The sequence below is a fragment of the Carcharodon carcharias genome, chromosome 15, assembly GCF_017639515.1.
Source record: "Carcharodon carcharias isolate sCarCar2 chromosome 15, sCarCar2.pri, whole genome shotgun sequence".
NCBI lineage: Eukaryota > Metazoa > Chordata > Chondrichthyes > Lamniformes > Lamnidae > Carcharodon > Carcharodon carcharias.
The window spans coordinates 91414598-91433698 of record NC_054481.1 but is presented as its reverse complement, the minus strand read 5'-3'; the positions used below and the strand labels follow the sequence as shown (position 1 = coordinate 91433698).

Here is a 19101-nt window from a genome sequence, read left to right as displayed (position 1 = left end):
GAGAAAGATAGGACTTCTCAAATCAAGTACAACTACATTTTTAACAGTATGATAAGTTTTAATCCCTGCCAAACAACCTCTCTGGCACGGAAAATAAACTTTTACCAGTGTGAAGTTTCATTCCTCCAGATGAATATTGGAGACTTTCAAAAATTAAAAATGTTTACTTTTTTTGTTTATTTTGTCTCCCTCACATATGCAATCACTTCCCCCCCCCCCCTCACCTTTGTATATGCTTTGACATTGAATTAACTACTTTAACTGACATTTCTGAACTTTCCATGGTTCATCGAAGATTCTTCAATCTAATTGATTGAGCAGACATACCATTGCTTATTCACGCAATTCCCAGATTTCCTGTACAGGCTGCACCCCTATGTTGGCTCTCTAGTAACCACAAATTCCACTGCAAAAACCCACAGAAAGTCTGTGGAAAAGTGTAATTGTAATGAACAGCTAGGGTCGTTTGCTTCCCTCTGACCATACAGATCTGGGCCATACAGATTTCCCACTATTGGTGAATTCACCCTGTAGTACAACGTTCTAGACAACCTAGCAAGTAGAGTCATAGTACCAAGTCATAGTACCAGAAACAGTCTATGTTATTATCAGAGCCAAGTTAATAGGCAGTAGGGAAGCCACAATCTGCCTCAGCATTTTTAGACTCAGGGGCCGGTTAGCTAATTGGCTAGAAGGCTAGCCTGTGCTTCAGTTTAACAACAACAGCAAGGGGTTCAATCTCATTCCAGCTGAGGTGGAGTCAGGGCCTGCTTCCTTGCCCGACCCACAGTAAAAAAATCACAACACTTCATCATGGCTCAGCAAATAATCAACAAGGACCTGCGTTTGGGTAGAGGACTTAAGAAGACTCTTAGGCTACAGAAGGGAAAGTCAAACAAGGTCAGCACTCCCAATTATCATCCATTAACTCTGGTTTTATTGACAATGTGCACTTGCCATCCTGAGTTACATGAAGATTTAAACAAGGTACCAGGAGATTTGGATTCTAGCCCCAGCTAGGTAAGAATTTACCAGAAAACACATGGCAGAAACATCAGATAAATGAATGAGACAAAGTAACTTGAAAATTTCCCAGATTCAAACAACATTGCTGAATAATCTATAGCTTTTGCAACAGATGTCAAAGTTTGTTGTTAATTATTATTTTATATATTTTTCATGGCCTAAGTTGTGTGAAAACGGAAGCTAACAAATTTTGAAGGAAAAAAATACTGAACATAGCAGTTACATTATTGAAGACTAAATCAAAACGAGAACTGGATTTCTTCTGGACATATCAAACATGTGACAATCCTCAAAATCAAGCATCAAGACTAAAAGATAGCAGACACCCCCATTCAAAAACATGCTGTCCAATTCAGTCGGTCTGGTAGCATCCTGCACCATGTCCTGCTCTCCATTTGATTTTTGATTTAAGCAGAAGGTGGTAACTCTGCACTGTTGCTTCCCCTAATCCCTCCCATAGACTTCACAGCACTGGATGAGACCACTCGGCCCACTGTGTCTGTGCTGCTCCTCCCAGGGTCTCTGCCCTATCCTTACCGCTTTCAAGGGCAGCCCCTCCAGAATCCTGAGCAGCAGCTGACACCCCTCCGGCTCGTCCACCAGCCCCGCAAAGCGGCGAGAGTGAGGAGGAATCACCCAGCTTGTCCGAGCGCTCCAACCGGACACGATCCCGGTCCTGGACCGTTCTTCCGCCATCTTACCAACCGCCAGCCGGGCCGGCGGGCAGCACCACTGTCAGCGCTGGGGGGAGGGGGTGCGAAGAGACGGGAGACATGGAAGTATTCCGTCCCCAACGACAACACACACTCCTATTGGCTCCTTCACACGGAGCGAATAGTGATATGTTTAAAAAAATAAAATTCTACCTCACAAAGCGACTGAGCTCTGCTGAATAGTTGTCCAGAGAAATACTACACACCTAGCAGGTGATTAAGATGGGAGAGCCGGCGTTGCCTGGTGTCGGTTACCCGGGAGACGAGGGGGGGGAGGGGGAGCGGTGTGGCGTTGCATTGGGGGAGAGGAAGATGGAGGGGAGAGTAGCGGGGAGTGGGGTATAGAATGAAGAAGTGTTATTGATATGGCAGGTGGTAACTGACCGGCTGACCAAATCTCAAAGGGAAACTTGGCTATGCTATCACAACCATGAGCAATTTGTATTTTTATTATGAGAAGGTATGTGCATTGAAGTCAGGAGTAAAGATTCTACTACCACTTTTGGAGACTTTAAATATTAAATTAAAACAATTATTAACAAAAGAAAACTTGAACGCACAAGATTACAGTTACTCACTAAGATAAAAGCAAAATACTGAGGATGCTGGATATCTGAAACAAAAATTGCTGGAAAAACTCAGCAGGTCTGACAGCACCTGTGGAAAGGAAGACAGAGTTTCGAATCGGTATGACTCTTCATCAGAATTAAAGAGGAATAAGAAATGTGGTGAAATATAAGCTGTTTGACGGGGGTGGAACAGGTGGAGCTGGATAGATAGCCAATGATAGGTGGAGGCAAAGGAGAGATTGCCAAAGGTGTCATAAACAAAAGGACGACGGGGTGTTGACAGTGGTGATATTAGCTAAGGAATGTGCTAATGGTGACGTTCAGGGTAGAAAGGATGAGCAAGTGACAGATAGCCCTAGTGGGGGTGGGGATAGGGTGGGGGGGGATGGGATCGAAATAGGCTAAAAGATGGAGATAAAACAATGGATGGAAATACATTTTAAAAATAATAATAGAAACAGGTGGGAAAAGAAATATATATATATAAAAATATATAATAATTATTAGAAAAAAGGGGAACAAAAAAAGGGTCAGGATGGAGGAGAGAGTTCATAATCTGAAGTTGTTGAACTCAATGTTGAGTCCGGAAGCCTGTAAAGTGCATAATCGGTAGATGAAGTGCTGTTCCTCCAGTTGGCGTTGAGCTTCACTGGAACATCTTCCAATTAGGCACTTTACAGTCTTCCGGACTCAACATTGAGTTCAATAAAAATACCTGGAAAAACTCAGCAGGTCTGACAGCATCTGCGGAGAGGAACACAGTTAACATTTCGAGTCCGTATGACTCTTCAACAGAACTAAGGAAAAATAAAAAAGAGGTGAAATATAAGCTGGTTTAAGGAGGGTTGGGACACATAGAGCTGAATAGACGGCCAGTGATAGGTGGAAATAGCCAAAAGATGTCATAGATAAAAGGACAAAGAGTTGTTGAAGGTGGTGATATTATCTAAGGAATGTGCTAATAGGTGACATTAAGGTAGAAGGCAGGATGAGCAAGATACAGATAGCACCAGTGGGGGTGGGGTGGGATGGGCAGAAGGGATCGAAATAGGCTAAAAGGTAGAGATAAAACAATGGATGGAAATATATTTAAAAATAATGGAAATAGGTGGGAAAAGAAAAATCTATATAAATTATTGGAAAAAAGGTGGATCGGAAAGGGGGTGGAGTTGGAGGAGAGAGTTCATGATCTAAAACCGTCGAACTCAATATTCAGTCCAGAAGGCTGTAAAAGTGCCTAGTCGGAAGTGCTGTTCCTCCAGTTTGCGTTGAGCTTCACTGGAACATAGCAGCAGGCCAAGGACGGACATGTGGGCATGAGAGCAGGGTGGAGTGTTGAAATGGCAAGCGACAGAGAGGTCTGGGTCATGCTTGTGGTGGAATGTTGAAATGGCAAGCGACAGGGAGGTCTGGGTCATGCTTGCGGTGGAGTGTTGAAATGGCAAGCGACAGGGAGGTCTGGGTCATGCTTGCGGACCCAGACCTCCCTGTCGCTTGCCATTTCAACACTCCACCTTGCTCTCATGCCCACATGTCTGTTCTTTGCCTGCTGCATTGTTCCAGTGAAGCTCAACGCAAACTGGAGGAACAGCACTTCATCTTCTGACTAGGCACTTTACGGTCTTCTGGACTGAATATTGAGTTCAATAATTTTAGATCATGAACTCTCTCCTCCATCCCCACCCCCTTTCCGATCCCCCTTTTTTCCAATAATTTATATCAATTTTTCTTTTCCCACCTATTTCCATTATTTTTAAATGTATTTCCATCCATTGTTTTATCTCTACCATTTAGCCTATTTCAATCCCTTCGCCCCACCCCACCCACACTAGGGCTATCTGTACCTTGCTTGTCCTGCTTTCTACCCTTAATGTCACCTATTAGCACATTCCTTAGATAATATTACCACCTTCAACACCTCTTTGTCCTTTTGTCGATGACATCTTTTGGCAATCTCCACCTATCACTGGCCCTCTATCCAGCTCTACTTGTCCCACCCTCCCCTTAAACCAGCTTATATTTCACCTCTTTTCTATTTTTCCTTAGTTCTGTTGAAGAGTCATACGGACTCGAAACATTAAGTGTGTTCCTCTCCGCAGATGCTATCAGACCTGCTGAGATTTTCCAGGTGTTTTTATTTTTATTTTTGTTTTGGATTTCCAGCATCCGCAGTTTTTTGCTTTTATCGTTGAGTTCAACAACTTCAGAGCATGAACTCTCTCCTCCATCCTCACCCCATTTTGATCCCCTTTTTACTAATAATTATTATATATTTTTTTCTTTTCCCACCTATCTCATTATTTTTTTAAATTTATTTCCATCCATTGTTTTATCTCCACCTTTTAGCCTATTTCGATCCTTTCCCCCCACCCCTCAATTAGGGCCATCTGTCACTTGCTCATCCTGCTTTCTACCCTTAATGTCACCATTAGCACATCCTTTAGCTAATATCACTACCGACAACTCCTCTTTATCCTTTTGTTTATGACACCTTTGGCAATCTCTCCTTTGCCTCCACCTATCACTGGATCTCTATCCAGCTCCACCTGTTCCATCCCCCTCAAACAGCTTATATTTCACCACATTTCTTATCCCTCTCTAGTTCTGATGAAGAGTCGTATGGACTCGAAACATTAACTCTGTCTTCCTTTCCACAGATGTTGTCAGACCTGCTGAGTTTTTCCAACTATTTTTGTTTAAGTTCACAACTTAAAGTTATTTCCTCTGCCATGTGATTGCCTTTTTGCCTTCTAGCTTTTCATTAATTAAACTGCTTTGCATCTCAACAAATAACTCCTTCTCAAGTACCACATAATTCAGGTGATTTCTTGGAAGAGGCCTGCTTGTTTACAGTTCCAAGGTGAACTTTAAAAAAAAATCCGAGGTTAGCATCCAGATAACCAGGTCATGGTAAGCTCCTTCCGTTTTGTAAAAACAAACTTCAATCTTGAGACATATGATTCTAACAAGTTACATTTAGTCTTACAACATTTCCCAAAATATTTTTACTTAGCTAGAGTCCCAAATAAACACCCTTTTCAGGCAATAGTTCAAATAGTTTCTTAATCTATATAACTTCTTGTAATATTACCACAAGACACCCACTGTTGCTATAAGGGAGGTACTTCACATGCCTTCCCTCTTCCTCCCACTTGGCAATGGAAATCCAAGGTTTGTAACAAAGTCTTACTTTCTGAAACAAGCAAGCACTTCTCTGCGGTGGCTAGAGACTACTTTTCACAGGTCTGTTTTCACACAGCCCTTCTTTCAAGATTTCACACAGCCACTCACCTGATACAGCTTTCAAACTTCCCTTAAATATATTTTCTCCCCTTTTATCTCTAAACCCATTGTTTTAAACTTTCTTTGGAAGTTACCTTTCCCAGAATATAGAAATCTTTCATGTTGTCATTATAGCCAGCACTTTAGGGTAAAATAAACTTAATAACTTTGCCTTATGAACTTATTTATGAACTTTGTCAGTTGTAAAACTTCCTGTTATGCCTCTTTGAAATTCAACAGCTATGAATTCACTCCTCACTTATCTCCTGATGCAAATTCCCATTAATACTGTATCTACTGGGAACTCATTTTAGCTTGTCCATCTCTAATTCAAAATGCCTGCTTTTATACTGTTCCCTTTGATGATATAAACCTTGCAGTCTGACTGTCTTCAGCTTAATTAAATGAATCATACACACACAAACACATACGCGCAGCCTTCACAAGCCTTCTTCACAGTATCCCATAGTAATATTAGGAAAAATGATATTCTCTTTATAGAAGACTAATCTGGAATATTACTTTAAACCACAAGAGCAGGAAAAAGGGGATTCAAATTTAGAACTAATGTCATTTTGTTTTAATTATTGAGATGTGGGCATCTTTTTAAGGCTGGCATTTATTACCCATTCTTTGTTGCCCTTGAGAATGTGGTGGTGGGCCTTTCACCTGACCCACTGTAATCTGGATGGTGAAAATGCTCCCACATTGCAGGTAGGTAGGAATTCCAGAATTTTGACATAAGAACAATGAATGAACAACAATACATGTCCAACTTAGGATAGTGCGGGACTTGGATTGGAACTTGGAAGTGATGGATTTCCATGCACTTGCTGCCACTGCCCTACATGGTGGACGTTGTGGGTTTGGGAGGTCCTGCTTGAGTGTTGTTGTATCTGCACCCATCCTGGCAAATGGAGAGCATTCCAACTCACTGGCTTGCCTCTTTATATGGTGGAAGTTTAAGGTGTCGTGAGGTTTTCTGGTCTATGCAGAATACCCTGGCCTTCTTTAGTAGCCATGCTATTTATATGGCTGGCTCTTTACACAATGCACAATAAATAAAATACATTTCCAGGATCAGTGGTGAGACAAAAACCATGGAATCTTTTAATTTAAAAAAATGGAATGGTGAAATGGGGAGAAAAAGGCTACCAGACATTTCAGAGCGCTTTACAGCCAATGAAGTATTCTTACACAGTCATCACTATCGTAATGTGGGGAATGTGACAGCCAAATTGTGCACAGCAAGTTCCCACAATCAACAATGTGATAAGGACAAGATCATCTACTTTTGCTATTTTAGATGTTCCCCTATTAAGTTAATAGTAAAAGGAAAGTGAACAGCAAAATACTATGGATGTTGGAAATCTGAATCCCAAAAACAGAAAATGCTGGAAAAACTCCGCAGGTCCAGCAGCAGCTGTGGAAAGAGAAATGGAGTTAACATTTTGAGTCCATATGACCCTTCTTCAGAATTGATGTTATTTTCAAGATGGTAATTGGTTGGATGGGCCCTGCGCATGGTTTGTATTTGGGAATTTGCTTGGAACTGATACATTTATGTTCATTTTTATAAATTCTGATGAAAACCTATGTCAAGCAGTCTCCAACAAGGGCAAACAAAAAGTCAATACCTGAAACCAGAGCCATTCTAACCCATAAATTAGATAATTGTATAGAGACTCTGTGTTGTTCTACCTCCTGCCTCAGCTCCTGACAAGTATTCAGTTTTGTTCTACCTTCATTCACTTATCCCTTATTCCTATCTCCCTCTCTCCCCCGGCCTCTATTCTTTCGAGATCCCCAGTTCGGGCTCTCAAACCCCCGTGGTCCACTCAACCCCCCAAATCACAATTGTTCCCGTGACTCTGCAGCAATAAGAGGAGGGTCACGAAGTTAGGGACAGAATCGTCCAGGAGATCCAAGCCCCATTCAAGGAGACTCCCAGTCACTCTGGGAAGGTGAGAAACCCATTGGTACTGCATGTAATTGGTTGGTTTCTGTCTCAAAGGTAGGCTAAAACATGATAACTCAATAACAAAAGGTCTGATAATCTCAACTTATACATCACCTTAATCATGAGAGGACTATTCATCTCCATGTTTGTTAATGTACAGCAACTAGGTACCCAGAGAATTAGAAATCAGGAACATGATCAAGATATTCACCAACTTGTTTGGAAGCTGTGAGTTTGAGACATTGGATCTCATAAAAGTTCTGTCAACAACACAACACTAGTTAGTTGATGACTGGGTTATGAGTTAAGGGTAACAGATGCAAGCTGAGTATTGATGAAAAAGATACATTTTTTGTTGAAGCTTTTCATTTTGCACTCACCTGGACAATTCGCAAGAAAATACCAATGTCAAGGGAAAAAAATACTTATGCTCTTTGGGAAGAGAGCGCTGATTGGTTGGAAAGTGGACTCTAATTGGTAGAGGTATTGCCATGGGGAATGCACCAGTTGATGATGACTGGCAGTTAACTGGCAATTTTTTTAAAATTTAAACCAGGAAGCTTGACTCTGATTGGTCAAGGCATTGCCCTGGGGACTTAACCAGCAAATAGCTATCTTGACTTTTTTTTTTAGCTACAACAGGCGTAATGTGTGTACATGTTCTTTCTGTCTGCAAAGAACAGGGCCCTGTGCATTAATATATGTAGCTTCCAGTGCATATAAATGCACTACACTGCAAGCCCAACTGACAATCTTAAATTGCTGGTCAGCATAATTCTGAGTACACTGAGGATTATTTAGCAAATGTTGCCCAATCACGGAATCACATCTAATGTTGGACACTGTGTTTTGAGTTTTGCAAGCCCGGCTGTTTGGTTTCGGTCTGTACCTTGCCTATTGTGAACAGTGGAAGGGACATTCTGTTTGATATGATCTGCCAGTCTTTGAGACATATGGCCTACATACCCAGCATCACACTAGCACTGAAATTCACATACCACATTATTCATTTGTATAATACACAGGATGTCTTTTTGGCTTGACGGCAGCATCCTGTTAGTGGCAAATACCACTCGTGTTGCTACTGCAAAATAGAAGCATGAAACAGCTAGCTTCACCTGTTGCTTAAATTTCTGAGATATGTTGCCCTTACAGGGTAATCTGAGATAGACTGGGCACTTTTTGGGACCGTAAGTGATGGCCTTGGACCCGTTCATGAGTTTGTGCGATACACAGTGTGAAATTATCTGATTAGGGAAGCCATTATCCCGCAGAATGTCTTTGAGGTGCCCTGTTTCAGCATCAAACTTGCATGATGAGCAAATAGCTTGGTCTCTATTTATGAGGTTGCTGATAAAGCCAATCTTACAGCGATTGGAACTGTAAGAGTCCCAACCCGTGTATTGACCAATGAAGGTAGGCTTGCAGTAGAACATGATAGAGAAACCCCTGGCAAATTTCTTAACTAGTACGTCAAAGGAAGGGAGTTCATTTGACTGTTCATTTCAAAGGTGAATTTGGGCACAAGATAGAGCCCATTAAGGTAAGCAAAGAAATTATTACATGCAACTGTGGATTTAAATATAGCAAACGTATCATCCACATATTGGAAATATGCAAGGGGTAGGAAGTTAGGTGTCATTCCATCGAATATACGTTTCTCAATGAACCCAACAAAGATGTTTGCAAGAGCTGGGCCTAGAGGGGATCCCATGGCAACACCATCTATTTGGGCATACATGGTGTCATTAAAGTTGAACTCAACTGCGCGAGTTGTCGAGTTCATGAGTTCATTGAGTACTGATCCACAGAATGGTGGCAGGTCTAGATCACCATGATATAGTGCTGCAGCACAAATATCTGTGGCTTCCTTAAGTGGAACATTGATGAATAGGCTAGAACAAAAACAGAATTACCTGGAAAAACTCGGCAGGTCTGGCAGCATTGGCGGAGAAGAAAAGAGTTGACGTTTCAAGTCCTCATGACCCTTCAACAGAACTTGAGTGAATCCAAGAAAAGGGTGAAATATAAGCTGGTTTAAGATGTGTGGGGGGGCGGGCGCGGTTTGGGTGGGGGGAGAGAAGTGGAGGGGGTTGGTGTGGTTGTAGGGACAAACAAGCAGTGATAGATAGAAGCAGATCATCAAAAGGTGTCACAGACAACAGAACAAAAGAACACATAGGTGTTAAAGTTGGTGATATTATCTAAACGAATGTGCTAATTAAGAATGGATGATAGGGCACTCAAGGTATAGCTCTAGTGGGGTTTTTTTTTTATATATAATGGAAACAGGTGGGAAAAGGAAAATCTATATAATTTATTGGAAAAAACAAAAGGAAGGGGGAAGAAACAGAAAGGGAGTGGGGATGGAGGAGGGAGCTCAAGACCTAAAGTTGTTGAATTCAATATTCAGTCCGGAAGGCTGTAAAGTGCCTAGTCGGAAGATGAGGTGTTGTTCCTCCAGTTTGCGTTGGGCTTCACTGGAACAATGCAGCAAGCCAAGGACAGACATGTGGGCAAGAGAGCAGGGTGGAGTGTTAAAATGGCAAGCAACAAGGAGGTTTGGGTCATTCTTGCGGACAGACCGCAGGTGTTCTGCAAAACGGTCGCCCAGTTTACGTTTAGTCTCTCCAATGTAGAGGAGACCACATTGGGAGCAACGAATGCAGTAGAGTAAGTTGGGGGAAATGCAAGTGAAATGATGCTTCACTTGAAAGGAGTGTTTGGGCCCTTGGCCGGTGAGGAGAGAGGAAGTGAAGGGACAGGTGTTACATCTTTTGTGTGGGCGTGGGAGGTGCCATAGGTGGGGGTTGAGGAGTAGGGGGTGATGGAGGAGTGGACCAGGGTGTCCAGGAAGGAACAATCCCTACGGAATGCCGCCGGGGGTGTGAAGGGAAGATGTGTTTGGTGGTGGTATCATGCTGGAGTTGGCGGAAATGGCGGAGGATGATCCTTTGAATGTGGAGGCTGGTGGGGTGATAAGTGAGGACAAGGGGGACCCTATCATGTTTCTGGGAGGGAGGAGAAAGCGTGAGGGCGGATGCACGGGAGATTGGCCGGACACGGTTGAGGGCCCTGTCAACAACCGTGGGTGGAAAACCTCGGTTAAGGAAGAAGGAGGAGACGTCAGAGGAACTGTTTTTGAAGGTAGCATCATCGGAACAGTTGCGACGGAGGCAAAGGAACTGAGAGAATGGGATGGAGTCCTTACAGGAAGCTGGGTGTGAGGAGCTGTAGTCGAGGTAGCTGTGGGAGTCGGTAGGTGTGTAATGGATATTGGTGGACAGTCTATCACCAGAGATTGAGACAGAGAGGTCAAGGAAAGGAAGGGAAGTGTCAGAGATGGACCACATGAAAATGATGGAGGGGTGGAGATTGGAAGCAAAATTAATAAATTTTTCCAAGTCCTGATGAGAGCATGAAGCAGCACCAAAGTAATCATCGATGTACCAGAGAAAGAGTTGTGGAAGGGGGCCAGTGTAGGACTGGAACAAGGAATGTTCCACATACCACATAAAGAGACAGGCATAGCTGGAGCCCATGCGGGTACCCATAGCCATACCTATTATTTGGAGGAAGTGAGAGGAGTTGAAGGAATTGTTCAGTGTGAGAACAAGTTCAGCCAGACGGAGGAGAGTAGTGGTGGATGGGGATTGTTCGGGCCTTTGTTCGAGGAGGAAGCTAAGGGCCCTCAGACCATCCTGGTGGGGGATGGAGGTGTAGAGGGATTGGACGTCCATGGTGAAGAGGAAGCGGTTGGGGCCAGGGAACTGGAAATTGTTGATGTGACGTAAGGTGTCAGAGGAATCACGGATGTAGGTGGGAAGGGACTGGACAAGGGGAGAGAGAAGGGAGTCAAGATAATGAGAAATGAGTTCTTTGGGGCAGGAGCAAGCTGAGACGATCGGTCTACCGGGACAGTTCTGTTTGTGGATTTTGTGTAGGAGGTAGAAGTGGGCCGTCCGAGGTTGGGCGACTATCAGATTGGAAGCTGTGGGAGGAAGATCCCCAGAGGAGATGAGGTCAGTGACAGTCCTGGAAACAATGGCTTGATGTTCAGTGGTGGGGTCATGGTCCAGGGAGAGGTAGGAGGAAGTGTCTGCGAGTTGACGCTCAGCCTCCGCGAGGTAGAGATCAGTGCGCCAGACAACAACAGCACCACCCTTGTCAGCGGGTTTGATGACAATGTCAGGGTTGGACCTGAGAGAATGGAGTGCAGTAAGTTCAGAGAGAGAGAGATTAGAATGGGTGAGAGGAGCAGAGAAATTGAGACAACTAATGTTGCGCCGACAGTTCTCAATGAAAAGATCAAGAGAAGGTAAGAATCCAGAGGGAGGAGTCCAGGTGGAGGGAGAATATTGGAGGTGGGTGAAAGGATCCGTTGAACGGGAAGAGGACTCCTGCCCAAAGAAGTGAGCCCGGAGACAAAAACGGCAGAAGGAGAGTTCAGCATCATGCCGAGCCCGAAATTCATTGAGGTGAGGGCGTAAGGGTATGAAACTAAGTCCTTTGCTGAGCACTGAACGTTCAGCATCGGAGAGGGGAAGGTCTGGGGGTATAGTGAATACACGGCTGGGGTTGGGATTCGAAGATGGAGTGGGGACTGAGGGACAGGCAGGGGTGGAGGGTCCTAGATGGGTGTTGGTGTCGATGAGTTGTTGGAGCTTGCATTCCTTAGCACTTGAGAGAAAGAGAAGAAGTTTCTTGTTGAGGCGTCGGATGAGACGAAGAATAAAATGAAACTGGGTGCACGCGCAGCTTTGAAAAAGGGTACGGCGGTGCTGCTGGAGGGAGAGGTCGAGTGTGTTCATATGGCGGCGCATGGCACTGAGTGTGGATCTCAGAATGTGACGGGAACAGCAGTCCGAGAAACGTTTTATGTCCCGGAGATACCTGTAATCCTGGGTGGATTCGAAACATGAGGGGTGGAATTTCAGTTGAAATCCACGTGGGGTAAGTCGGAGACGGAGACAGTCACTGAGAAAGGAGATATGGCTGTGAAAGTGGGTTTAAAACCTGCTTTCACAGCCATATCTCCTTTTTCAGTGACTGTCTCCGTCTCCAACTTACCCCACGTGGATTTCAACTGAAATTCCACCCCTCATGTTTCGAACCCACCCAGGATTACAGGTATCTCCGGGACATAAAACGTTTCTCGGACTGCTGTTCCCGTCACATTCTGAGATCCACACTCAGTGCCATGCGCCGCCATATGAACACACTCGACCTCTCCCTCCAGCAGCACCGCCGTACCCGTTTTCAAAGCCGCGCGTGCCCCCAGTTTCATTTTATTCTTCGGCTCATCCGACGCCTCAACAAGAAACTTTTTCTCTTTCTCTCAAGTGCTAAGGAACGCAAGCTCCAACAACTCATCGACACCAACACCCATCTAGGACCCTCCACCCCTGCCTGTCCCTCAGTCCCCACTCCATCTTCCAATCCCAGCCCCAGCCATGTATTCACTATACCCCCTGAACTTCCCCTCTCCGATGCTGAACGTGCAGTGCTCAGCAAAGGACTTAGTTTCATACCCTTACGCCCTCAACTCAATGAATTTCGGGCTCGGCATGATGCTGAACTCTTCTGCTGTCTTCGTCTCCGGGCTCACTTCTTTGGGCAGGAGTCCTCTCCCCGTTCAATGGATCCTTTCACCCACCTCCAATATTCTCCCTCCACCTGGACTCCTCCCTCTGGATTCTTACCTTCTCTTGATTTTTTCATTGAGAACTGTCAGCGCAACATTAGTCATCTCAATTTCTCTGCTCCTCTCACCCATTCTAATCTCTCTCTCTCTGAACTTACTGCACTCCATTCTCTCAGGTCCAACCCTGACATTGTTATCAAACCCGCTGACAAGGGTGGTGCTGTTGTTGTCTGGCGCACTGACCTCTACCTTGCGGAGGCTGAGCGTCAACTCGCAGACACTTCCTCCTACCTCTCCCTGGACCATGACCCCACCACTGAACATCAAGCCATTGTTTCCAGGACTGTCACTGACCTCATCTCCTCTGGGGATCTTCCTCCCACAGCTTCCAATCTGATAGTCGCCCAACCTCGCACGGCCCGCTTCTATCCCCTACACAAAATCCACAAACAGAACTGTCCCGGTAGACCGATCATCTCAGCTTGCTCCTGCCCCACAGAACTCATTTCTTGTTATCTTGACTCCCTTCTCGCTCCCCTTGTCCAGTCCCTTCCCACCTACATCCGTGATTCCTCTGACACCTTATGTCACATCAACAATTTCCAGTTCCCTGGCCCCAACCGCTTCCTCTTCACCATGGACGTCCAATCCCTCTACACCTCCATCCCCCACCAGGATGGTCTGAGGGCCCTTAGCTTCTTCCTCGAACAGAGGCCCGAACAATCCCCATCCACCACCACTCTCCTCCATCTGGCTGAACTTGTTCTCAAACTGAACAATTTCTCCTTCAACTCCTCTCACTTCCTCCAAATAAAAGGTGTGGCTATGGGTACCCGCATGGGCCCCAGTTATGCCTGTCTCTTTATGGGGTATATGGAACATTCCTTGTTCCAGTCCTACTCCGGCCCCCTTCCACAACTCTTTCTCTGGTACATCGATGATTACTTCGGTGCTGCTTCATGCTCTCGTCAGGACTTGGAAAAATTTATTAATTTTGCTTCCAATCTCCACCCCTCCATCATTTTCACGTGGTCCATCTCTGACACTTCCCTTCCTTTCCTTGACCTCTCTGTCTCAATCTCTGGTAATAGACTGTCCACCAATATCCATAACACAGCTACCGACTCCCACAGCTACCTCCACTACAGCTCCTCACACTCTGCTTCCTGTAAGGACTCCATCCCATTCCCTCAGTTCCTTTGCCTCCGTCGCATCTGTTCCGATGATGCTACATTCAAAAACAGTTCCTCTGACATGTCCTCCTTCTTCCTTAACCGAGGTTTTCCACCCACAGTTGTTGACAGGGCCCTCAACCGTGTCCGACCTATCTCCCGCGCATCCACCCTCACGCCTTCTCCTCCCTCCCAGAAACATGATAGGGTCCCCCTTGTCCTCACTTATCACCCCACCAGCCTCCACATTCAAAGGATCATCCTCCGCCATTTCTGCCAACTCCAGCATGATACCACCACCAAACACATCTTCCTTTCATCCCCCCCTATCGGCATTCCGTAGGGATCATTCACTCCAGGACACCCCAGTCCACTCCTCCATCACCCCCCGCTCCTTAACCCCCACCTATGGCACCACCCCATATCCATGCAAAAGATGTAACACCTGTCCCTACACTTCCTCTCTCCTCACCGGCCAAGGGCCCAAACACTCCTTTCAAGTGAAGCAGCATTTCACTTGCATTTCCCCCAACTTACTCTACTGCATTCGTTGCTCCCAATGTGGTCTCCTCTACATTGGAGAGACTAAACGTAAAATGGGCGACCGTTTTGCAGAACACCTGCGGTCTGTCTGCAAGAATGACCCAAACCTCCCTGTTGCTTGCCATTTTAACACTCCACCCTGCTCTCTTGCCCACATGTCTGTCCTTGGCTTGCTGCATTGTTCCAGTGAAGCCCAACGCAAACTGGAGGAACAACACCTCATCTTCCGACTAGGCACTTTACAGCCTTCCGGACTGAATATTGAATTCAACAACTTTAGGTCTTGAGCTCCCTCCTCCATCCCCACTCCCTTTCTGTTTCTTCCCCCTTCCTTTTGTTTTTTCCAATAAATTATATAGATTTTTCTTTTCCCACCTATTTCCATTATTTTGAAATATTTTTAAATCTTTTATGCTCCCCTCACCCCCACTAGAGCTATACCTTGAGTGCCCTATCATCCATTCTTAATTAGCACATTCGTTTAGATAATATCACCAACTTTAACACCTATGTGTTCTTTTGTTCTGTTGTCTGTGACACCTTTTGATGATCTGCTTCTATCTATCACTGCTTGTTTGTCCCTACAACCACACCAACCCCCTCCACTTCTCTCCCCCAACCCAAACCACCCCCCACCCCCCCCCCCCCCCCCCCCCCCCCCCCCCCGCCACACACATACACCTTAAACCAGCTTATATTTCACCCCTTTCTTGGATTCACTCAAGTTCTGTCGAAGGGTCATGAGGACTCGAAACGTCAACTCTTTTCTTCTCCACCGATGCTGCCAGACCTGCTGAGTTTTTCCAGGTAATTCTGTTTTTGTTTTGGATTTCCAGCATCCGCAGTTTTTTTGTTCTTATCTATGATGAATAGGCTAGTCCTGATGAGTAAAAGACAAAAAGATTTGACAAAAAAAGTCTCTTTTTTTAGCAATACTCAAGTTCTGCACTACCAAACAACTATTTAGATACAAGTTGTTGAACACTGCCAATCAGGTGTGGGTCAGCATATTCAGCCATGGTGTTGGCCAAGAGAATAAACCTCTTGTAGCCCTTGTGCAGTGAAATGGTTTCAAAGCCTGAAATATTTGAGACTGAAACAAGATCCAAGTTTCTGAGGGAAGAGTTTCTTAATTGGTTTTCCTGGCTGCAACATCAGACTTCTGAGAGATGAACATATGCCTTTGATTGCTAAGGAAATGGAAGCTAATTGGGAAGTTGGATTTCAGAGAGTAGAGCTTTAAAAGTGCATCTCCTGTTTAGCACAGAGAGAACAGGACAGGGGCTTGAAGCCAGTTGAAAAGACTAAAATGCAAAGAGTTGTGTGAACAGTCCAGACACTGAAAGGGCTTGATGTCTTTTTAACAAGAGCCAACCATTCAGTATACCAGAGTGTTATTGAGGGGACTTGGTAATGCTACTTTATCAGGACTGTCATTACTTGAGAGCAAAAGGTTCAATAGAAGTGAGCCTTTTTGGTGATAACTGTGTCCTTGGGTCTTGAATGGAGTAAAGTGGTTGTCAGAGGCTACTTGAGGATCGGATCCAGCGTGACAAAGTGGATTGAACTCTACCGGAGGGCTGGGAAGCACTTTGGGACTACATGTACAGCCACGTATGTGCGAAGAGGATTTGTTGAAAAATCCATGAGACTTACCTATGTTGTATCAACTATTTAACGTGCAATTTATATTTTCTACTGAATAAAGTTTGCCTGTTAGTTCATGTTTAATCTATATTAACTTTAGTTTGATTACAGTAATAGTTTTAAAAGTGAAATCTTGTCCATTTTTTTCTGTGGGGATTGTTTGGGAAGTTCGATTCTTTTCTGTTATTGGTCTCCACAAGGATCATAACACTTGATTGTGAACATAAACTGACCTCAGCCCCGATATTCCTTAAATCCTTCAGTCTGTTCCTATATGAATATGGACATTGGTGTCTCTTTCCTTTGCATGTTTCAGTTTGGGCTGAGCCAGTTCATGTAGACAGCAATGGATGGAAGAACTAACTTAGAGCAACAGAATGCTGAAAAACTGAAGATTTGGCTTCTACACTGCATCTGCAGAGCCAAAATTCAATAGTATCTCTTACGGAGCTATGGAGGGCCAAGGGGCTCAGGACATGTATATTTTGTCAAACTCTTATTGATGGGAGTCCTTCTTCATTCTTCAAGTGGAGACAGTTTGACTATCAGATCTTCTATTATAATGTAGTCAGTTCTGTTTCCTGTGCCATTGATTTCCATGTGGTACTGGCATACTCATTCCATGGCAAATGACAGAGCACCACTTTGGGTATATTATGCATATCCAGATTCATAATTATATAATACTGAAAATTTCACTTCCCTTTGAGGCATTGACAGTAACAGATTCTTCAGTTTCCTATGCATCTGTGGAACCTGATCCAGGAGTTCAGCACGGTTTTTAATGATGACTTTTGTCATCACAGCAGCTTTACTGGAACCGTTGGGAAGTGGGTCATCCACTCACTTGAAGAGCACAGAGAGAAATTTGCCCGACTAATAATGGGAACTTTGAAATTATCTTTGAATCTCAGAGAATATTTGATGGAACGCTGAGTTGTCACAAGTGTAATGCCTGTCTTATAATTGTTTTCAGAACCTCTATTTATTCATTTTCCGTATTCGATCTGAAACTTTTATTACACAGTTGAATGTAATGCATTAAGTACAAAGTGTCAACGGTAATCTGCTGGATTGTAAATACTGGATCTGAATATCTTGGTTACAGCCATCCAATCAAGACTTTCAAGTTAATTACTACGAAATATGTTCTGTCTCGAATATTAATCATTAACCTCATTCCAGAAGAATTCTGGAAGTTTTGAGGTAGTGTGCACTGCTGTTTCCAATTCATAATCCAATATTGATGTTGCCCATAAACTTGGCTGCTTGATTATGAACTGAAGACCCTCCAGGGACACATCATGAAGTAAGACTTACTTCAGGAGATCTTAAAGAGCAATCATAGTTTCAATGTAAACTGCCGCTCTTACCTTTTTTGGTATCATCTTTGTCCTCAACAACAACTTGCATTTGCACAGTGCCTTTAATGCAACAAAATGTCCCAAGATGCATAAGTACATTATGAAAAAAAATTGACACTGAGACACCTAAGGAGATGTTAAACCGATGACCAAAAGTTTGATCAAAGATGGAGGTTTCAAGGACCATCTTAAATCAGGAAAGAGCAGAGGAGAGGCAGAGAGATTTAAGGAGGGAAGTTCACAGCTTAGGGCCTTGGCAGTTGAAGATACAGCCACCAATGATGGAGTGGTTGAAATCAAAAATACTCAAGAACCTGTCTGCAGGTAGCCCATATCGACACTTAAAAAGTTAACAAAACATGTTTCTATTGATAAAGCTTGACTTGAGTTATTCACACTCATTAGTCTCCACTCAGCACAGACACAGAAGGGTTTCAATTCTGATTGAATCCTTCCATTATCAGCATCTGTTTAGGGTCAATGTAGTTGCTTGGTCAGGTTATTTGCTGGTGTTCCAGTATCCCATTACAAAGTTAATCTCATAGTATCAGATTAGCAGTAGTTTATTCCTGTTTAAAGGAAATTCTAAATCTAGCGCTGCATTAAAAGTTGGTTAACAAAATTATCTTACCAAAAAAAAGGCTAAAAGTGAGAGGAACAGCAGAGCCTTTAAAAGATGAGAAAATATGTAATATGTCAACAATGGCTTAAGTATGGATCAGTGGTTCCCAAACTGTGGTTTGTAAACCCCCAAGGGGTTTATGAAATGTTTAAGGGCTTCGTGGAAGAATCCCATCATGATGGAAGCTGAAGTGTTTGTGCACCAAGATTGCTGGGAAATGACAGCAATCAGTCTGGCACCCACCAAATCTCTGGGGCCCAGGCCCTCAGGAAGCCCAGCACTCAGTAGCCGAGTAGAATGTCATTCAGGCTGGTCACTGTACAAAAGAGCCAATCAGGTATGTAGGCCATCCCGACTGAGAAGCTACCTGGCCAATGATTGCTGTTGTTCTGACAACAGAGATCATAGGCCCAGTCGAATACACCTTATCTTGCACCTCGTTACTGGACTTGAAGTTGGAGAGTTGTCAGTGGCTGGGTGTTCTGCATCTTTTGCTTGGATTTCGGAGTGGTGTGCTGCCAGTGTTTGTAGGAGTGGAGCTTTTAGATAAGTACCTGCA

General features: G+C 44.1%; 1 protein-coding gene across 2 annotated transcripts in view; it reads right to left on the bottom strand.

The window, feature by feature from the left end:
- Positions 1 to 1737, bottom strand: part of nphp4 (nephronophthisis 4) — a 475487-nt gene extending 473750 nt beyond the window's left edge. For both annotated transcript variants that reach the window (XR_005945404.1, XM_041207356.1), the window contains exon 1: positions 1564 to 1737. Coding sequence is in view for 1 of the 2 variants with exons in the window: in XM_041207356.1 (XP_041063290.1) it covers positions 1564 to 1722 (159 nt within the window). In the remaining variant the exon portion in view is untranslated. The remainder of the gene's footprint in view (positions 1 to 1563) is intronic.
- Positions 1738 to 19101: the final 17364 nt, after the last annotated feature.